The sequence below is a fragment of the Peromyscus eremicus genome, chromosome 2 (assembly GCF_949786415.1).
Source record: "Peromyscus eremicus chromosome 2, PerEre_H2_v1, whole genome shotgun sequence".
NCBI classification, from domain to species: Eukaryota; Metazoa; Chordata; class Mammalia; order Rodentia; family Cricetidae; genus Peromyscus; species Peromyscus eremicus.
In genome coordinates, this window is record NC_081417.1 from 98,227,233 (window position 1) to 98,245,105 (window position 17,873).

Below are 17,873 nucleotides of genomic sequence, written 5' to 3' on the forward strand. Positions count from 1 at the left end.
GAGAGAGAGAGAGAGAGAGAGAGAGCGCACACACACACACACACACACACACACACACACACACACACACACACGCGCGCGCGCATCATTTTCTTCAGTGGTGTAGCTGTTAGTAAGTTCCACATGCTCCCATGAATAACCTCCTACCCATGCTCATGCAAGCAACACCAACTAAACTCAGTGGGTCACACACACAAAGGAGATATGAAAGTGGGGGGAGCTATTTGCTGGGGAATGATTTCAGTGGTGCAGGGGAGGGTGATAAAGAGGGGGACTGGGGAATGCAAATAATTAAGATGTGTTATATAGGTGCATGAAACTGTCTAGGAATTAAAAGTGGAAAACATGTTCATAGCTGCTGCTGCTGTTATCATCATCATCTGTTCCTGGGTGGTACTGATGCAGCCTTCTAAGCTTCCATACTTACATGTTTATTTGAAAATCCTTAACATGCCAGTAGATGACATGCCTGCCTAAGCAGAATCTTTAATGGTGCAGCTGTAATTACAAATGTCTAGAATGTACCTTAGATATGTTTCAGGCAGCATCTGAGTGCCTTGGATACCTAATACTGTTTCATTCCCACCCCAGTTCTGCAGGCGTACTTTTCAAAGATTAGGAAGTGTGGTCCTCTGAATGAGAACGGCCCCATAGGCTCATGTATTTGAATGCTAACTCCCCACCTGGTAGACTGTTTAGGAAGGATTAGGAGGTATGGCTTTGTTGAAGGGGTGGACTTGTAGGTTTCAAAAGTCCGTGCCAGGCCCAGTCTCACTCTCTCTGCCTTGAGCTTGTAGATCAGGATATAAGTTCTCGGCTACTGCTCTAATGCCATGCCTGCCTGCTGCCATGTTCTATACCATGATGGCCATGGACTAAGCAAGCCCCTAATCAAATGCTTTCTTCTATAAGCTGCCTAGATCGTGGTGCCCCTTCACAGCAATAGAACAATAATTAAGACAGGAGGAGCTTATGAACTAAGAAGAGTTCATTTTAAGTTTCCCAGATAATAAATGGCAACACAGAAATTCAAACTTATGTCTGCCCGACTCTAAGGCCTATGTTTTTGTTTCTTCCTGAACTTCTACCAGTTTTGAAGGTCAGCCCCATGCACAGTCATACTGATGGCCTGGCATGCTGCAGCCTGGGTCTTAATGCCAGAGGGATGGAAGTAAGGAAATACCACCTCTGAAATGGCTCTCTCCTCATCTCTAGCACAAACCATGTGCCCACCATACTTGCCTGGATAGTGAAGAGAACAGGCTCTTTCTGAACTTTCCCATCCACAACAAAGCCTTGGTTCTTCCTGTCTGTGGCCAGGAAAGTAAAGCAGTCTGCCTGGGAGCCGCCTCCGGAGTGCTGATAGGCCACACCCCTGCTGTCCACATCTTGCTGGGTAAAATTATGGTGAAGCGCCTTCCCCCTCAGATAGAGGTACCCATGGCGTGGGAGCTGGGCCAGAAGGAAGGTTAGGTTCTCTGGAGGTGTGTCAGGGTCGGTCAGCTGAAGGTGATCAGCGGACAGGAGGCCCTCAGCCCCTTTGGCCAGCTTCAGCCCTTTGTTCCTGGTCACCACAGGCAAGGCTCTGTCCACAGTCTCCAGTGTGATCTCAAACACCCCATGCTGGGTCTGCAGTCCATTGCTAACGGTAAATCTGGCAAAGAGAGGCAAGGCAGTCTTCAGCATGGGCTCTTGTCACCATCGACTGGAATGAAATGATAACACACACACCTTTACTAAAGGACACGCTGTATTGAGACTCACGGACGAAGCAAGGACAGACTTTCAGAAGAACACCCTTCCGTCATTGAACCAGTTGCTGGGTGATATACAAGGTGACCATTCTAAAGTCAAGAGCATTTTCCCAACACCATTGACGTCCCTCCTGTATGAAGCAGACAAGCTTGGTCCCGTCTTTTGTCCGAAAAAGGATTTCCTGCCCAGCTGGACTGACTATGTGAGGAGCTAGTATGTACTCATATATTTTTAATTTTACAATAATGTTTTTTCATGGAATGTGGAAAACTTAACTTTAAAGACTGATCATTGGGACCCCAGTGCAATGAGATACCGAATAGAATAATTCATTCTAATTTATATTATTTCCATGTTTTTTCTAGTACCAGGTATTTAACCTAGGGATTTACATGCGCTAGTCTGGTGATCTACCACTGTGCTATATTTCCAAACATCTTTTTTACTTCTGTAAAAAAAAAAAATTCTGTCTGTCTGTCTGTCTGTCTGTCTGTCTCTCTCTCTCTCTCTCTCTCTCTCTCGCTCTCTCTCTCTCTGTGTGTGTGTGTGTGTGTGTGTGTGTGTGTGTGTGTGTGTGTGTGTGCATGTACGTGTTCATGCATACCACAGTATACACGTGGAGTCAGCAGACAATCTCCATGTTAGTGTCAGATGATGCCTTCCACTTTTTTGGAAACGTGGTCTGTTGTTTGCAGCTTGTATGCCAGGCTAGCAGCCCCGCCCCCTAAGCTTCCAGGGATTCCTGTCTCTGTCTCCCGTCTGACCACAGGGATGCTGGGATTGCAGATGTGCACTACTGGATCTGGCACTACGTAGCTTCTGGGTATCTTGCCTCAGAGCCTCCAACTTGCACTTTACTCACTGACCACGCCAAACCTTTTTGGTTTTTAACTTTTTGAGACATGGACTCACTAATGTGCCCAAACTGGCCTTGAACTCATTATGTAGCTTAGCTGAGCCATGAACTTGGAATCATCTTGCCTTAGTCTCCATGACAGGCCTGCACCACCAGGGCCTGGCTAATGGTAACTGTAAAAACAGATCACATTATTCAGCCGTACTATATTCTAGCTGAGTCTCCTTTCTGGGCCTTCTTATCATGCTTTTGTAAGATGAGAGAATAGGCCAGTTCAACACCAGATCCCACCCAACACCACGGGATTATGTGAGACTCTAACCTCCTAGACTCTACATAAGCTTCTCTGCACCTGCTTCATTTGAGGTATGGAGGGTTGACGATAAACCAGGATCCGTTCCCTGCTGAAAAGAGCAGTTCAGACACATGGTGGAGGGCACAGACAGGGAGCTGGAGTTAGCGCCGGAACCCAGACTACTTGACTCCACATGCTCTGCTTTTACGGAGTTTTCAGTCAATCGCTCAACAACCCACACACACAAATTGAGCTGTAGTCCCTAAGTACCAACAGCCAACTTTGAAAAAAAAGTTAAAATGACACACGTTTTCTTACAATGACCACTCTTACAATCATGGGTATATGTTTTTGCTTCACATCAATCACTAAGGCTATTCTGTTCTCTGCAGTCAGTCACACAGTAACAACAGACTCTGATATTTCAACATACTGTTTCTATTTTAAAGAAATGTAAGACTATCATGAACTGTACTAGTTAGGTTTAACTGTCAACTTGACATAGCCTAAAATCACCTGAGAAGGGAGTCTTTCTCTGTTGAGGGGCTATCCAGATCAGGTTGGCCTGTGAGCATGTTTGGGGGGGGGGGTGGCTTGATTGTAAATCGATGTAGGAGGGTCTAGCCCACTGTGGGCGGTATCATTCTGTGAGCAGGTGATCCCTAGGCTGAATAATAAAGCCAGCGAAGCATAAGCCTGGGAGAGCAAGCCAGGAAAGGAAGCAGCAACCACACATGGTCTCTGTTTCATGTTCCTGATCAGCTTTCTGCCCTGACTTCTCTCAATTATGAGTAAAAGCCAAATAAGTCCTTTCCTCTTCTAAACCGCATTTGGTCATAGTGTTTGAAGGGAAAGGAGGCTATGAATTTATGTAAATAAAATACAACTTTAAAACTCCAAAAAGTTAGAAATTTACTACTTTCAAATGAGATTGACAAATTCACCAGAGACCAAAGGAATGAATGTACTGAGAGTTATTCAGAGTTGTTTCTTAGCAGTTTCTCTCTATTAATGGTTTCTAGAATATATATGCAGGATGCATACTCTACTGAGGTTAAAAACATATGGAGTATTATCATACCAATGTAAACATTTCTAATAGCGTATTTTACTGGAACACAACATTAAATCACAAAGATCTCTTTGTTTTAATTAGAGAAAGCATGGCATTTATTTTGCAAGTCTGGTATATTTGACTAGGAAATTCTTTATCCTCAGTGAACTGGCTCTTAGGCTTCAGGACTTGAGGGTTGATGCTTTATATTTGACCAGAAAGGAACTTGGAACCAGGTTGTGAAACCAGCCTTCCTGGGGCAGAGGACTCAGGGGAAAGCATACTTAGCAAAAAGTCAAGGGAGACAGGTGTGGCTGAGTACAGATTTTGCTGTGAAGGTTACGCTAAAAGGTTTTGTTTGTTAGATTAATAATTTCTCACATACAATGTGTTTTGATCAAATCTACCCCTCCCCTCCAATTCTTCCACTCTTCCTCCGCTACTTTTCTCTCCCAACTTCATGTGCTATTTTTTTTTTAAACTGAGTTCACTTAATGCTTCCTGTATGCTCATGGATGTGGGACAATCTACTGGAGAGTGGGTAGCGTCTTAGAGTTGACATCCCTGACAAACAGTGACTGTCTATCCTTCAGCAGTCAACCGACTCCTAATGGCTCCTTGGCTAGGGTGGGACTTCTTGAGCCCCTCTCCCTCCATGCTGGCATTACAGCTGGCTTGGTCTTGTGCATGCCGTCACAGCTGCTGTGAGTGGCGTGTGCAATGACCCTGCCATGCCCACCAAAGACTGTGCTGCTGCGGTCCTCCACTACCTCAGGCTCTCACTATCCCTCTTCCCCATTCTGTGACAATGAAGCCTGAGCCATAGGGTGAGGGGGATGATGCCAATGTCCTGTTTGGAAATGCGCACTCCCCAGTCTTTTTTCCCACACATTGACCAGTTATGGGTCTGTGTTAATCACCGTCTATTGGGGGTGGCGGGGGAGCTCTCTGATGAGGACTGAAAGATGCAGTAGTTGTCCATCCTGCCATTTCTCAAGCAAAATGGCTCTCTTTTCCCTAACAGATTGCATATAAAATGTGCTTTCTGAGGGAGTTTAAATCAGCTGTCAATATAAGATGAGAACTTAGGAGATGCTTTATGACTATGTCTGTTTAGCAGAATAATTGTGGTAGGTTTTCCCCTAGGGCCTATGACCTAGCCAGCCATGATTTCAGCTCCATTAATTGTACTGAGCATGAGTTTCATCTTGTGGAGCCGGATTTAAACCCAACCAGCAAACAAGTGGTTACTCCCATAACACTTGGGCCACTGTTGTACCTGTGGACGTGTCCTGCCGGGCTAGATGTTATTGTAGCTCCCAGGGGCAGGGAAGGCTAAAGACTCTGAGTTCTCTAATTAGCTAGTCACAAAGACTACCTACAAGGAAAATATGATGTGACACATAGAATGAGCAATCTATGTCCCCAACGTTAAAATTGCTAAATGAAATGAAGTAAGCATTTCATACTCCTATAGTCTAAGTTTATAAAGAGTGCGATTTTCCTTGGAGAATCAGTTTGCATGGTTTGAAGAAAGACACTGAGTTACTCTGAGAATTATACATCAAAGAAATCAGCAATCACATTTTCTTGGTAAGTATAAACCTTTAGTTCATAAGTGCAATACAAATTGGACATTTTCCTTGCTTGAACATGAAGTATTATCAAATAATTTTGGTGAAAAAACAAGTGCACTTAGAAAAACATCTGTGCACTCTTTGGACTTTTAAGGGAGATGCACTCTGAGGTGGAAGCGCTGAGCTCTGCCTCTCTGGCAAGGAGTCTCTTAGGACCAACTTCATTCTCTTCCTCTCTGTCAGGGCAGCCCATTCTATCTTCCTGTTCTATCCAACGACGCAAAGTGACAGGAGAAAGAAGCAAGGCAGCCCCTCTGGGCCCCCAAGGCCTCTTTTCCCACTTTACTCCTCTGAAACACACTTCACACGTTTCATTCTGCCCACCCCTTTCTGAAGTGAAATGACTCTCTGTTCCCTACCACATCCCAGCATCAAATGTGCTTTCTGGGGAGTTTGAAATAGTCACTTAGCACCAATATGGCCCAAAAGGCATATAGTTTTATAATTTTCTTAAATTTTATTTCATGTATATATGTGTGTGTGTGTCCCTTGTGAGTATGTGCACTTGTGTATGTGGGTGCATGTGTATGTGTGCGCACATGTGTGTGGAGGCCAGAGGCTGACATCAGGCATCTTCTTCAATCGTGCTCTACCCCCTTCTTTTTTTTCTTTTCTTTCTTTTTTTTTTTTTTAAGATAAGGTCTTTTACTGAACCTGGAGCTCATGAATTTGGCAACACTGGGCAGACAGTGAGCTCCAGGGATCTGCCTGTCTCTGCTTCCTCAGCTCTGGGATTACAGATGTGCACCATCATACTGGGCTTTTATTCAGGGCCTCACGCCTACATAGCAAGCATTTTTACCAACTGAGCCATATCCTCAGCCTCAAGATGCGCAAACTTAACATTAGCATTACTTGTAGAGTTAAAGAGTTTGTGCCCCATTAAAGGCTGTTAAATATGAGCTAAAGAGGAAGAAGACAGCAAAAAGAAAAGGTGAAGCAACACGATTCAGTGTGAGCCACAGTGAGTAACTCGCTCCTCCAAGGTGGCCATTTTTAATATCTGACTGGAGACTCAGTTCTGAAAAATGTCCTTTGAAGACAGGTCTTCCAAGTTCGGTGTCAAGGCCAAAGATGACCTCTGTGAGGGCACTGGAACTGTCTCGGGAGCCATGCTGTCCTTCTCACACACCTCCCCTCCTGATGCTGGGGAATCTGACCCCCTGGGGAATAGGCAATGTGCCATGTGACAGATGGGAATGAGGGTGAGCAGGCCAGGGACCACGGAAGAGTAAGAAATACATTTACTGAGGCCAGTGCTCCCAGCTGGGACACTGAAGCAGCTGTCTGCATTGACCTAAAGCTAATAAGTCAGGGGTGAAAAAAGATGCAATTTCTAAACATGACTGAATCAAATACATCATTCCAGTTTTGTGAGTAATGATGGAAGCCACTCACTGGCAAAGAAGCGTCACCTGTCACCGGGGTTAGAGAAAGAGGAAGCGGTTCTGCTTGGACTCCCATCAAAGTAAAACCAGCACAGCAGCAAAACAAGGTCGACACAGCCTCTGCCTGCAAAAGACAAGCACAGAGGCTCGCCCAGGCCTCCCTTCAAAACCCTGCAAACACATTCTGGATGTCAGCAGTGTCCATTCTGAGGTGAGGAGGCTGGCCGTATGGCGGCATTAGCTCCTTCTGCAGGTCCATTTTGTTTGATTTCCCTGGTTACCCACCTCCCAGGGAAAAGATGCCGCCAGGATGACCAGCATCCTCATGAAATTTGGGGAATGACTTCAGATTTGTCTGGGGGGGGGGGTGTCTGCCTGGTCTGATTTTACCATTACCACAATGCTGTCGAGCGTTCTGCATTTCCTGGCAATAGAGTTGGCTGAAGAATCTGCCATCTGTCATGGCATTTAAAAGATAAAAATGGAATCATAAATAGCGCCAGCTCCTCAGGAAAAAAAAAAAAAAAGTCCAGCCGGCATGTCAAAATGGAGGACATTAACATGTTCTTTCAGGACCCAGCCGCCAGCAGCTGAAGTCAGCTTGCTAATCGCTCCATGTCATCTGTCCTAGCGTGGGCTGCCAAATCTCTCTTCCAGGCCAGCAGCACCAAACAATGCAGGGGAAATTTATGATTCACAAAATATTTTTGCAGAAGGTAAAATCCAACCATTAAACCCTATTTAATTAATGCTGCCACATCTTACATTAAAAAAGAGAAAGGGGGAAAATTCTCTACCATAGAATTCATCGCTTTTACCCAGCCAAATTCCTTGCCAAATTTAACGGCAAGCAACATAAATTTAGGTGATTAGATTGGTTGCATATATTTAATTTTTAAAAAGCACCATGATCACACTTTCATTAAAACAGGCGCTCGGCTTTGGTTTCAAGCCACCTGACAAACAACACAGCAGCCCGTGATTGGGTGAGCGAAATGACAAGATTAAAATGTGGATCTTGGGCAGATGCGAGGCTCTTCCATTATAAATATGTAAAACTGCTGGCCCCAGATCAGAATGACACATTGAGGGGCTCCCTTTGCACAAACAGAGTCTCCACAAATTTTTGATACAAGAAAGATATAGCGCAAAGAATGCTTCCTTTGAAATAAGCTCTCAGCCCCCAAGTGGGTTGTGATGCACAATTGTTACGTCAATTTGGCGACTTCCTTTGCCTCTTTGGAATGTTAGGATTCTGTGCACAACCTGGTAACAAGTGCATCATTCTCAAGATGGTGGTTGGAGGCCTAGAGGAAAGACATACAGAAAGCGTCTGATGCTCTGCCCCAGGGGACATGGGTGTCCAGACAAGAGGAGTATGCCCATGGGTAAATGAAGGCGCTGGAATACAGGAATGCTTTCCTCCCTGTGTGTCGGTAGCCCTGTTTTTCAATCCTGAGACACTCAAAGGCCATCTTGGTGAAGCCCACATGCCTTTCCTACCTTCACTCTTGGAATTTGCTGTTTTGATCTACTTTTTATTTATTTATTTATTTTTGCTTAACCTATTTTTCTATTTAAGTAAATGTATTTAGAAAGAAAACGTTTAACTCTAAAGCCAGAAATATTTACATACTAAAAATCTCAACTCCATAAATGCTACAAAAATATATATACAAGAAAACAATTTCATAAATCCTGGGTAGATGTTCCTCAAGGGCATAGAGACTGGGGCTAATATTCTTTATTAAAGAAAGGAAACTAAATATGAAGAGCTCTTAGGGCACACCCACACGTACCCAGGACCTCCCTGGGAACCACTCTGAAGGGTGAGTGAGCCAGCGGGGCCAGCCTCTCACTCTCCAGTCCTGTGTTTCCGTGACGCGTCTTCCTCCATCAGCCAACACAGTTTCATACCTTTGTATCACTAAAGACCCAGTCACTGGCTCTAGGAAAACAGGCCACACATTCCTGCCCAAGAAGACCTTCAAAGACACCCACTGTGCAAAACCAAGTAGAAAACAGAATGTCAAGAAACAAAACAAAGTGAAGTTTAATTAGCTCCTTGAAGTGAGGACCCCGGAGCCCTGTGGGACCAGCGTCTAGTTCTCTTTGTCTCCAGGAGGGCCTGGCAGGGCTTCTGGAAATTCTCATGGAGGTTCGGAACACACTCAGAACAACAGCCAGCCAGCTCAGGGATGCTGGTCCTGAGGTATCAGATTCTTAAAGAGTCTCTTAAAGATAGATTCCAGCTGGGACTGGAGTTACCCATACTGGCACAAGGCTCAAGACTTTGAATTTTGCTCCCAGATAACTGCGATGAGCTAAAGAAAGTAGATACTCCTAGAACTAGCTTTAAAACGCCAGCTAAGGTGACTTTGGCTGGTTGGAGTCGAGCATCGCATCAGCTCACTGGTCCTCAAGTGAGGGACTGGGGTTTGGGTTTTCCCGTCTTAGCATCTCACCTTCACTTCCCTACATCTGTGCACATTCGCTCGCTGATCCCTCCGGCAGCCGTTAATGTCCGCAGCTGACAGTCCTGTGGGCATTGACTGGACGAGCAGGAATGGAGAAAAGCAAGAGGCCCCGGAAATGCAAATAAAGCCAAAGGTCCTGGTTCTGATCGGCATACATTAGACCAAGGAGCACCCACTTCCTTAGCAAACAGAGGCCTGAGCAAGAACCGCTCCCGTCTGAACCTCCCTTATTCCTCCATGATCATGCTCACTACTGCAAAGATGGAAGGTGAGACAGTGGCCGTGGAAAGAACAGGATAACAATGGCAACACCAGTATAACACCAATGACAGATAGTGCCAACGCATCCTATGTGCCTGATGTTGTATGCACCTCACAGGCCTAATTCATCTGAACCTCCCGATGACACGGCTTGGCAAGTACAGTGAGCGCTATCCAGGCCCATAGACGGAGCAACAATACAAGTCACCGTGTAACTTGATGAAGTCCATGCAGCTGTGAGTCACACAGGCACTAAATGACCCCAAGGCTCTATTTTCACAATGGCAACCTACCACTTAAACACAAGTGCCAGCTAGAAGAAGAAGTCTCCCTTCTGATGATTTCACTAACACCCAACATTGTGCAAGCGCAGACTCAGGAAAGATATTGCTCAATTAAATACTTATCTTCCTGGTTCAGGACCTCTATAAGAGACACGGGGCAGGAGAGATGGATCCACTAGTAAAGGGCTTGATTTGAAAGCGTGAAGGCTTAAATTTGAGCCCTAGAACCCACATAAAAGAAGCTGGGTGTACTGGTGGGCGCTGGTTATCCAGTGCTGGAGGCAGAGACAGGAGGCTTCCCGGGCTCACTGGCCAGCCAGCCTGGCCTGCTGGGTAAGATCAAGGCTGATAAGAGACCTTGTCTCAAAAACAAGATGGACGGCATTTGAAGAATGACACCCCGCGGAGAGAGTGTGAAAAATGGGAATATTGGTTCATAGCTGTTGGTGTTTTTGTTGTTGTTTCATGCTGGACTTAATCTAGGCCATCCCTCAGAAATCACTTTTAAAGCCCAAATGACAAGCAGCAGCATCCTTACCGATGTTTAGACTGCTTACCGCAGCGGGAATCAGACAGGTAAAGTATGACAGAGAAGAGAGGTATTCGAATGTGGGTGCCGTTCTAGGCCACGGGAGTTTATAACCCACTGGATAACACAGGAGTCTGCTATGCTCATGTTACTTTACAGTGCACTCTGGAAGGTTAAATGGACATGGTAAACATCTTCCTGGGGACCGGAAGTCCTGTTTATACCGCAGACAAGTTAATGCTCTCTAACTGGTGAAAGCAAGGGGTGGATGGTATACCCACTAGCTAAGCCAAGACTGCCCGGTCCTTACACCTGGGCTGGGCTTCCAAATTTATCAAGGACCACACGTCCAGCCAGCTTTCCTGTCACTAGACAGAGCCCTCCGAATTTCTCCTGCTTTGTGGGACTAGAAACACGTTTCCACATTCTAAATGAAGGCAGATTTGCAGTAGTGCTGTATCTCTGCCTTCGCACCCCAGATCATTATTCATCCCAATGATTTATTTGATGCTGAATCCTTGAGCAGGTGCACAGTCCCCAATTATAACACGGTTTCTATGGGGAAATATGATCCACTTTGTGACAACGTGATTTATGATATAGTTACGGGAACATGTTGTGTCAAAAGGCAGTGTCTGCTCATGCCAAATTTATTATGCTAATATGCGCCTTTTCCTCGGATAGAAAAATGCACTCAGAAAGGGGAAATTACATTTCTATGTCTTTCTGGCATGGGGGGGTCTTCTCAGTTCTTTGTGTTCCTTTCAGAGAAGAGCTTGCACACAGATCTGCAGATCACACTCAGCTTTTAACCACGGCCCTGGTTATTTGCATCTATCATTTTTAATGGCATGTGTTTACCTTTCCTACAGTCAGGAAATAGAAGAAAACACAGCTATAGGAGGGCTGGAAAAGGAGCTAATGTTCCTTCCTTTAAAGGGTCACATGGTTTCATGTATCTTTAAGCGATGTAAGATGTTAGAGAAACATATAGTAAAATGGCTACTGCTAATTTACTAACCTCACACATTTTCTCTTCCTAAGCATTCATTGAAGGACAGGTTCAGAAAAACGTCATGGGCTCACCTGAAGCTGTCACTGGGGACGGCTGCCCTGCTCTTGTGTACATAGCAGACTGTCTGTCCTGCTATGTCCATTTGGCTAAAGCTGGTAATGGGGACTCCGGGATAGTGGACGTACTCCACCTGGCCATACTGTGGTGGGGAAGTGATGAGGTAGAGTAGTTCCTCAGGCTTGTCTGCTCCATCCACAGCCAGGAGAGTGGCAGTCGTCAGGAAACCTCTGTCACCTTTGGCTACCACGAGCGGTTTTGCATAAATGACAATATCACCTGTGTGGCAAGAAGACTCCGGTTAAGATTCGTATTTAAAAATACTCGATGCCCTCATTGCTGAAGATACCACACACTTCAGACTCACGAGGAACTGAGGAGGGTCTGATCTGGATCCAGCTCCTCCAACCTCCTCCCTGAGGACTGGCTCCCCAAATGTTAAAGGGACTACGCAAGCTGCCGGGGAGAAAAGTAATCATTGGTGTTGCTCAGCGATAAAATCTCTCATTTCTCATCAAAGATGCTTCTTTTTGCCGGAGATGCAACCATTACAGAAATCCACAACTGGTCAAAATGCAGAGAATAACTGCCTTTAGGGCACCCCACCCCAACCCCAACATATTTATACCACACCACAAGGCTCAGGGAATGTAATGGAAGAGGGGCCAGAAACACTGTAAGTTGGAGAAGCAGACTATCTGCTGAGAGAATGTCTTCTATATACGAGAGGGAAGCTAAACCCCTGAAATCTGAGCATTATGGTTATCTAAACAAGACCTGCAAAACAACAATACCAGCTAACATGCCAATGTGTATGGAGGAAGTATTACAAGGTTCAACCCTTGGATGGAGAACTACAGGCAATTAATGGCTGTTGGATGTGGGAGAACCAGTCTGCTCCAGGAATGAGGCCCTGCTAAGCTTATCCAGGCCCAAGTGGTCAGACCTAAACACACATACACATGAGCACCATTAAATGGACTCAGCAGGTTGAGTGTGGACGTGTGTAGCAATAGCAATTACAGAAGAGGCCAATCACGTGACAGAGAGCGGGAGGTGCTCGGCAGAAACGGAAGGAGCCGGCGAGGAGTGTAAGGGCGGATATGCTGCAAATAGAGTGCTTATGTACGACGTTCTCAAAACTTCTTTAAAATGTGATTCCTGTGATGGTTAATCTTCATTGTTAACCTGTTTGGATTTAGGATCATCATGGAAACACAACTCTGGGTACACCTGTTACAGTGTTTCTGGAAATTTTAACGCTAAGAACTCACCTCACACATATACAGTATCAGGAATGGGGTGAGGCCGGAATAAATAAAAAGAGAAAGCAAGCTAATTGCCAACCTTCATTTTTCTATTTCCTGACTGTGGATGCAAAATGGGTAGCTAGCTGCCTGCAGCTCCCACCACCAGGCCTTCCCCACCATAACACACCATCCCCTTAGTGCTATGACCCACCAAGCCAACCCCACCATAACACACCATCCCCTCGGTGCTATGGGCCACCAGGCCTTCCCCACCATAACACACCATCTCCTTAGTACTATGACCCACCAGGCCTTCCCCACCATAATGCACTGTCCCTTTAGCGTTATGAGCCAAGATAAGCCCCTTTTCCCCCGGGTTGCTTCTTAGGATTTGATTGCAGCAGTGGGGACTGTAACTAATATGATGTCCAAAGCAAATATAAAACACAAAGGCCAAACTGCACTCAAGTCAAAGCTAACCTGCTGTTGGAAGGCCTTTCTAACTAACAAGAAAAGAACAAGTCAGGAGGACTGAGCCAACATGTCACAGAAGAAGCAAAGGGCACATTTTATAATACATCTATTTTATAATATTTAAGAAAATACGTAGGGGGGTTGGGAATTTAGCTCAGTGGTAGAGTGCTTGCCTAGCAAGCACAAGGCCCTGGGTTGGGTCCTCAGATTTAAAAAAAAAAAAAAATACATAGGTGAGTGTATGAATGAGCGAGACAGAAGTGATTAGCTCATGCTGACGATGTTTCACAAACCAGGGCCTATATACCATTTCATTTACTGGAGATCCATTAAAAATGATCATATCTAAAATATAAAGCTTTTGGTTGGAGATGTAGCTTGCCTGGCATGCACAAGGACCAAGGCTCTATTCTTAACACTACTAAGTAAGTAAACAATACAGATGAGCAGGGCTGCTTCCTGTCAGACACAGTGGTGGGGTGCTTCTGTGTTCTCACCTATACTGAGGGGAGGAGCTTTCTCAAAACCCACAGACTACAGATGACAAATCAGGGTGTGGAGGTGCTACTTACTGCTAGAGGCTACATGTTAATAAAAGTCAGAGTCAGAAGTGGCTCCAAGTCGCCAGCTAGAAGCACAACTCATAACCACTGCACCATGCCGGTCCCTTCTCAATAATCAGCACTGAATGGGCGACTATGCAACAGGAAAGATAAAATATGTGAAAGAGATTAAAAACACAAAAGCCTCTGGGTATCATGGCACATGCCTTTTATCTCAGCCCTACAGAAGCAGAAGAGGCAGGCAGATCTTTGAGTTTGAGGCCAGCCTGGTCTACAGAGTGAGTTCCAGGATGGACAGGGCTATACTGTGAAACCGTGTCTCAAAAAACCAACAAAACAAAAACACAAAACCCAGTTAGCTATGAGTGAGATTTAAGCACTCAGCTACTTCTCTAGAGCCATGCTTACCTGCCTGCGGCCAGGCTCCCCACGATGATGGTTATGAGCTAACTGTGGTGATATTTTATTTGTGCTCTAATAAATAAAGCTTTTCTGGAGATCAGAGGAAAAAGCCAGCCACTATATTAAGCATAGAAGTCAGCCAATGGTAGCACACGCCTTTAATCCTAGCATCCGGGAGACAGAGATCCATCCAGATCTCTGTGAGTTCAAGGCCACACTGGGAACAGAGCCAGGCATGGTGGCACATGCTTTTAATCCCAGCACTAACCATAGAGGTCTGAAGGTCTGTACAGACAGACAGGAAGTGATGTAGCTGGGCGGAGAGAGGAAGTGAGACGGCAGAGCAGAGAAGGCATATAGGTGTGTGTACACAGGAAATAACTCTCTCTTGGCTGAGGATTTCCTAGTGGTAAGAACGTGGCTGGCTTCTTTCTGCTCCTGTGATCTCTCAGTTTTCACCCCAATATCTGGCTCCAGGTTTTTTATGAATAAGACAGTTTAGCAATTCATCTTACAACTACTCCTCTGAAACTGAATGTTCCACTATTGCCTTGGTCACCGTATCTCTTCACAGCAATAGAAAAGTAACTAAGACCAACCTCTTGAGAAAACAAAACATCAAGAAGTATATTTATTTTTATGTTTATTTATTCAGTGTGTGTGCGCGCGCGCGTGCGTGCGTGCGTGCGTGCGTGCGTGCGTGTGTGCTTGTGCGCACAGCTAGTCCCTGCAGAGCCCAGGGGAGGGCATTAGATCCTCTGGAACTTGAGTTACAGATCGCTATGAGCCATCATGTAGGTATTGGAAACCAAACCCAGGTCCTCTGCAAAAGCAGCAAATGCTCTTAACCATTGAGCCATCTGTCCAACCAAAATCTGGAGGTATCTGTGGTTGTCATTAACTGAAGATCCTATTGGCTTCTACGACAGAGGCCAGCTATGCCATTAAATATTATCACAATTCACAAGGAAATTCCCGACAACAAACGTTATTCAAAATGTCAGGAAAATGGCAAGATTATGGAATTCTGTTTCAGATGACAAAACCGGTATTTGGGGCACACTGAGCTTTGATCTCCAACTGAAAAGCAAGAATCGAAGACCATTCTGAATTCAAATGAAAATCTAAGTTGCAGATGCTCTGAGGCAATGGTGATAAACACACCAATGGCAGCAAGAGAAACAAACAAATGTTTGCAGGGGAACTCAAAATGTCACAGAGCCATATTGAGTATTGCTCATACCATCTCCTTTATACAGAACGTATGCTTAGTTCTTCTGTCTCAGGCCTATTATAAAAACCCATCCTCTTCCCCTTGTGATATGGTGTGTTCTGAACACTCAATATGGCTCTACTTAGGATAAGTTACTCTTGGACTGGAGAGATGGCTCAACAGTTAAGAGCACTGGCCCTTCTTTGCAGAGGACCTGGGTTCGGTCGCCAATACCCACATAGCAGTTCACAACCATGTGTAACTCCAATTCCAGAGTATCTGTCACCCTCTTCTGGTCTCCACGGGCACCGGGCACACATGCGATACACAGACATACATGCAGACAAAGCTCGTACACTTGCAATAAAAAATAAAAATAAAAATTATAAATAGATCTCTTAAAAAGTTACACTTGTGAAGTCATGAGACACATAATAAGCAACTTAGAAGTGTCATATTAAGTAACACAAATAAAAACAACAGGAAAACAAGATACAATGGTGTACAGTGATAAAACACCATACAAAGAAGCAAGAGAAACTCCGAGCTTCATAAATGTTAGTGGATAAATACACCTGTCTACTTACTGCAGGTTTTCATAACTGCTTTTGAAAATAATTGCTCATCAGCTATGGTGGAGTGCGGGGAGTCATGCTGAAGTCTCTATTGCCCAACTTCCCTGAGCACAGCCTGTAGAAGGCACGTGAGAAAGGTGAGCTGCCTTCAAGCAGAGTTGATGAAACCCTGGCCCACAAGCTCTTCATCAGCCTCTCCCTTCCTAAGCGACTGTGGCTTCAGAGACAAGGTGACTGGACAGGGGATGCTTCAGGTGCCTGTAGAACAGCTTCCCCTGTGCTGTGAAGCTGTTAGTAAGAAGACAGCCTGTGCTGTCCCCTGCCTATGCCAAAATGCTAGTAGTATTCCATGTGCCTGAACACCCTACGTACACTATTGTCCTAGTTAGGTCTCTGCTGCGGCAATAGGACACTGGCCAAACCACGTTGAGCAGGGAAAGGGTTTCAGCTTGCAGGTCACAGTCCGTCACCATCGAGGGAACCCAAGGTGGGAACTGGAGGCAGGAAATGAAGCAGAGCCCGTGGAGGGACACTGGTTACTGGCTTGCCCCCATGGCTTGCTCAGCCTGCTTTTTTTTACAACCCAGGACCACCTGGCCAGGGGTGGTGCCATCCACAGTGGGCTGGGCCCTCCCACATCAGTCATCAAGAAAATGCCCCGGACTTGCCTACAGCCCAATCTGAGGGAGGCAGTTTCTCAGCGGAGGCTCCCTCTTCCCGGATGTTATCAAAACCTGACCAGTGATATTTTTACAGAGAAGAATAAATGTATTCAGAATCATCTAGCTTATCTATCTGACTGTCCTTTGTCATAAAAAACATTTTATAACTGGAAAACACATAAATAAAATGTAAATATGTCCCAAAAGAAATATTAACTTATATGATGAAAAATTAATTCAGGACAATTGTAATTATGCTGCACACATAAAAGAGTTTTTTTTTAATTGCACTTAAATCACTGTATTTAATTCTGAGCATCCTAGCAACCAAGGCAAAACAAGAAAGCATTCAGTCAATAAAACATAAGGATCAAAGACTGTTTGATATGAAAATGTTGAGACCCTGGGATTGTGAACAAGATATGATTTTCAACCTCCCGTTGTAAGCTGCAGTCGTAAATTATAGCGCAGTGGCAGTTGCGTATCAGGAGCTTACATTCTCCTTTGTTAAACATTTTTCCTTTATGTCTTTGTTTTATTTTGTTTTGTATATGTTGCTATTTCACCTGAGTGTGTGTCTGTGCACCAGGTGCATGCCTGACGCCTGTGGAAATCAGGAGAGTCTCTCGGCCTGTAGCACACACATGTGTGTACTTATACCAGCTCATTTCTACTCACAATCCTGGTCCCAGGAAGCACGGGTAAACACACTCTTACCTTTCCCAGTGTCTTCAATGATGATGTGACAGTCAAACACAGGTGATCTGTTGTCCCCGTCCCAGAGGTAGAAGGTAAAGCTGTCTCCATCCTGGGACTCCATCTTGGCAGTGTGTGTGTATCTCAGCAAGTTCAGGTCCACATCCTCCTGGGTGCACTGCATGCCAGCCGAGAGAGGGACCCAGTCCCTTCCTATCTGAAAAGTGCCACAGTCAGCCAGGCACCCTGGCTTCCCCAGCTCTGTTAGAGGCTACTTCCCCCAGGCCCTGAAAACCTCTGATAGGAACTCTTGGGGGAAATTCTACACTAGTTTCTGCCATGGAACCTTGTATTTTTTTCTTTTCAAAGAAATAAATTAAAATAATTCAAGACCTTGGATGAAAAACAGCTTCAACCAGTGGACTTTGAC

At 45.1% G+C, this 17,873-nt stretch overlaps 1 protein-coding gene across 1 annotated transcript in view; it reads right to left on the minus strand.

Moving 5' to 3' along the window:
• The window catches only part of Frem1 (FRAS1 related extracellular matrix 1), a 120,644-nt gene that overhangs the window by 40,602 nt on the left and 62,169 nt on the right, over window positions 1-17,873 (minus strand). Inside the window, exons 22-24 of the mRNA XM_059255951.1 lie at window positions 17,465-17,660; window positions 11,623-11,887; window positions 1,243-1,654 (exon numbers count right to left, since the gene is read on the minus strand). Coding sequence (XP_059111934.1) covers window positions 1,243-1,654; window positions 11,623-11,887; window positions 17,465-17,660 — 873 coding nt within the window. The remainder of the gene's footprint in view (window positions 1-1,242; window positions 1,655-11,622; window positions 11,888-17,464; window positions 17,661-17,873) is intronic.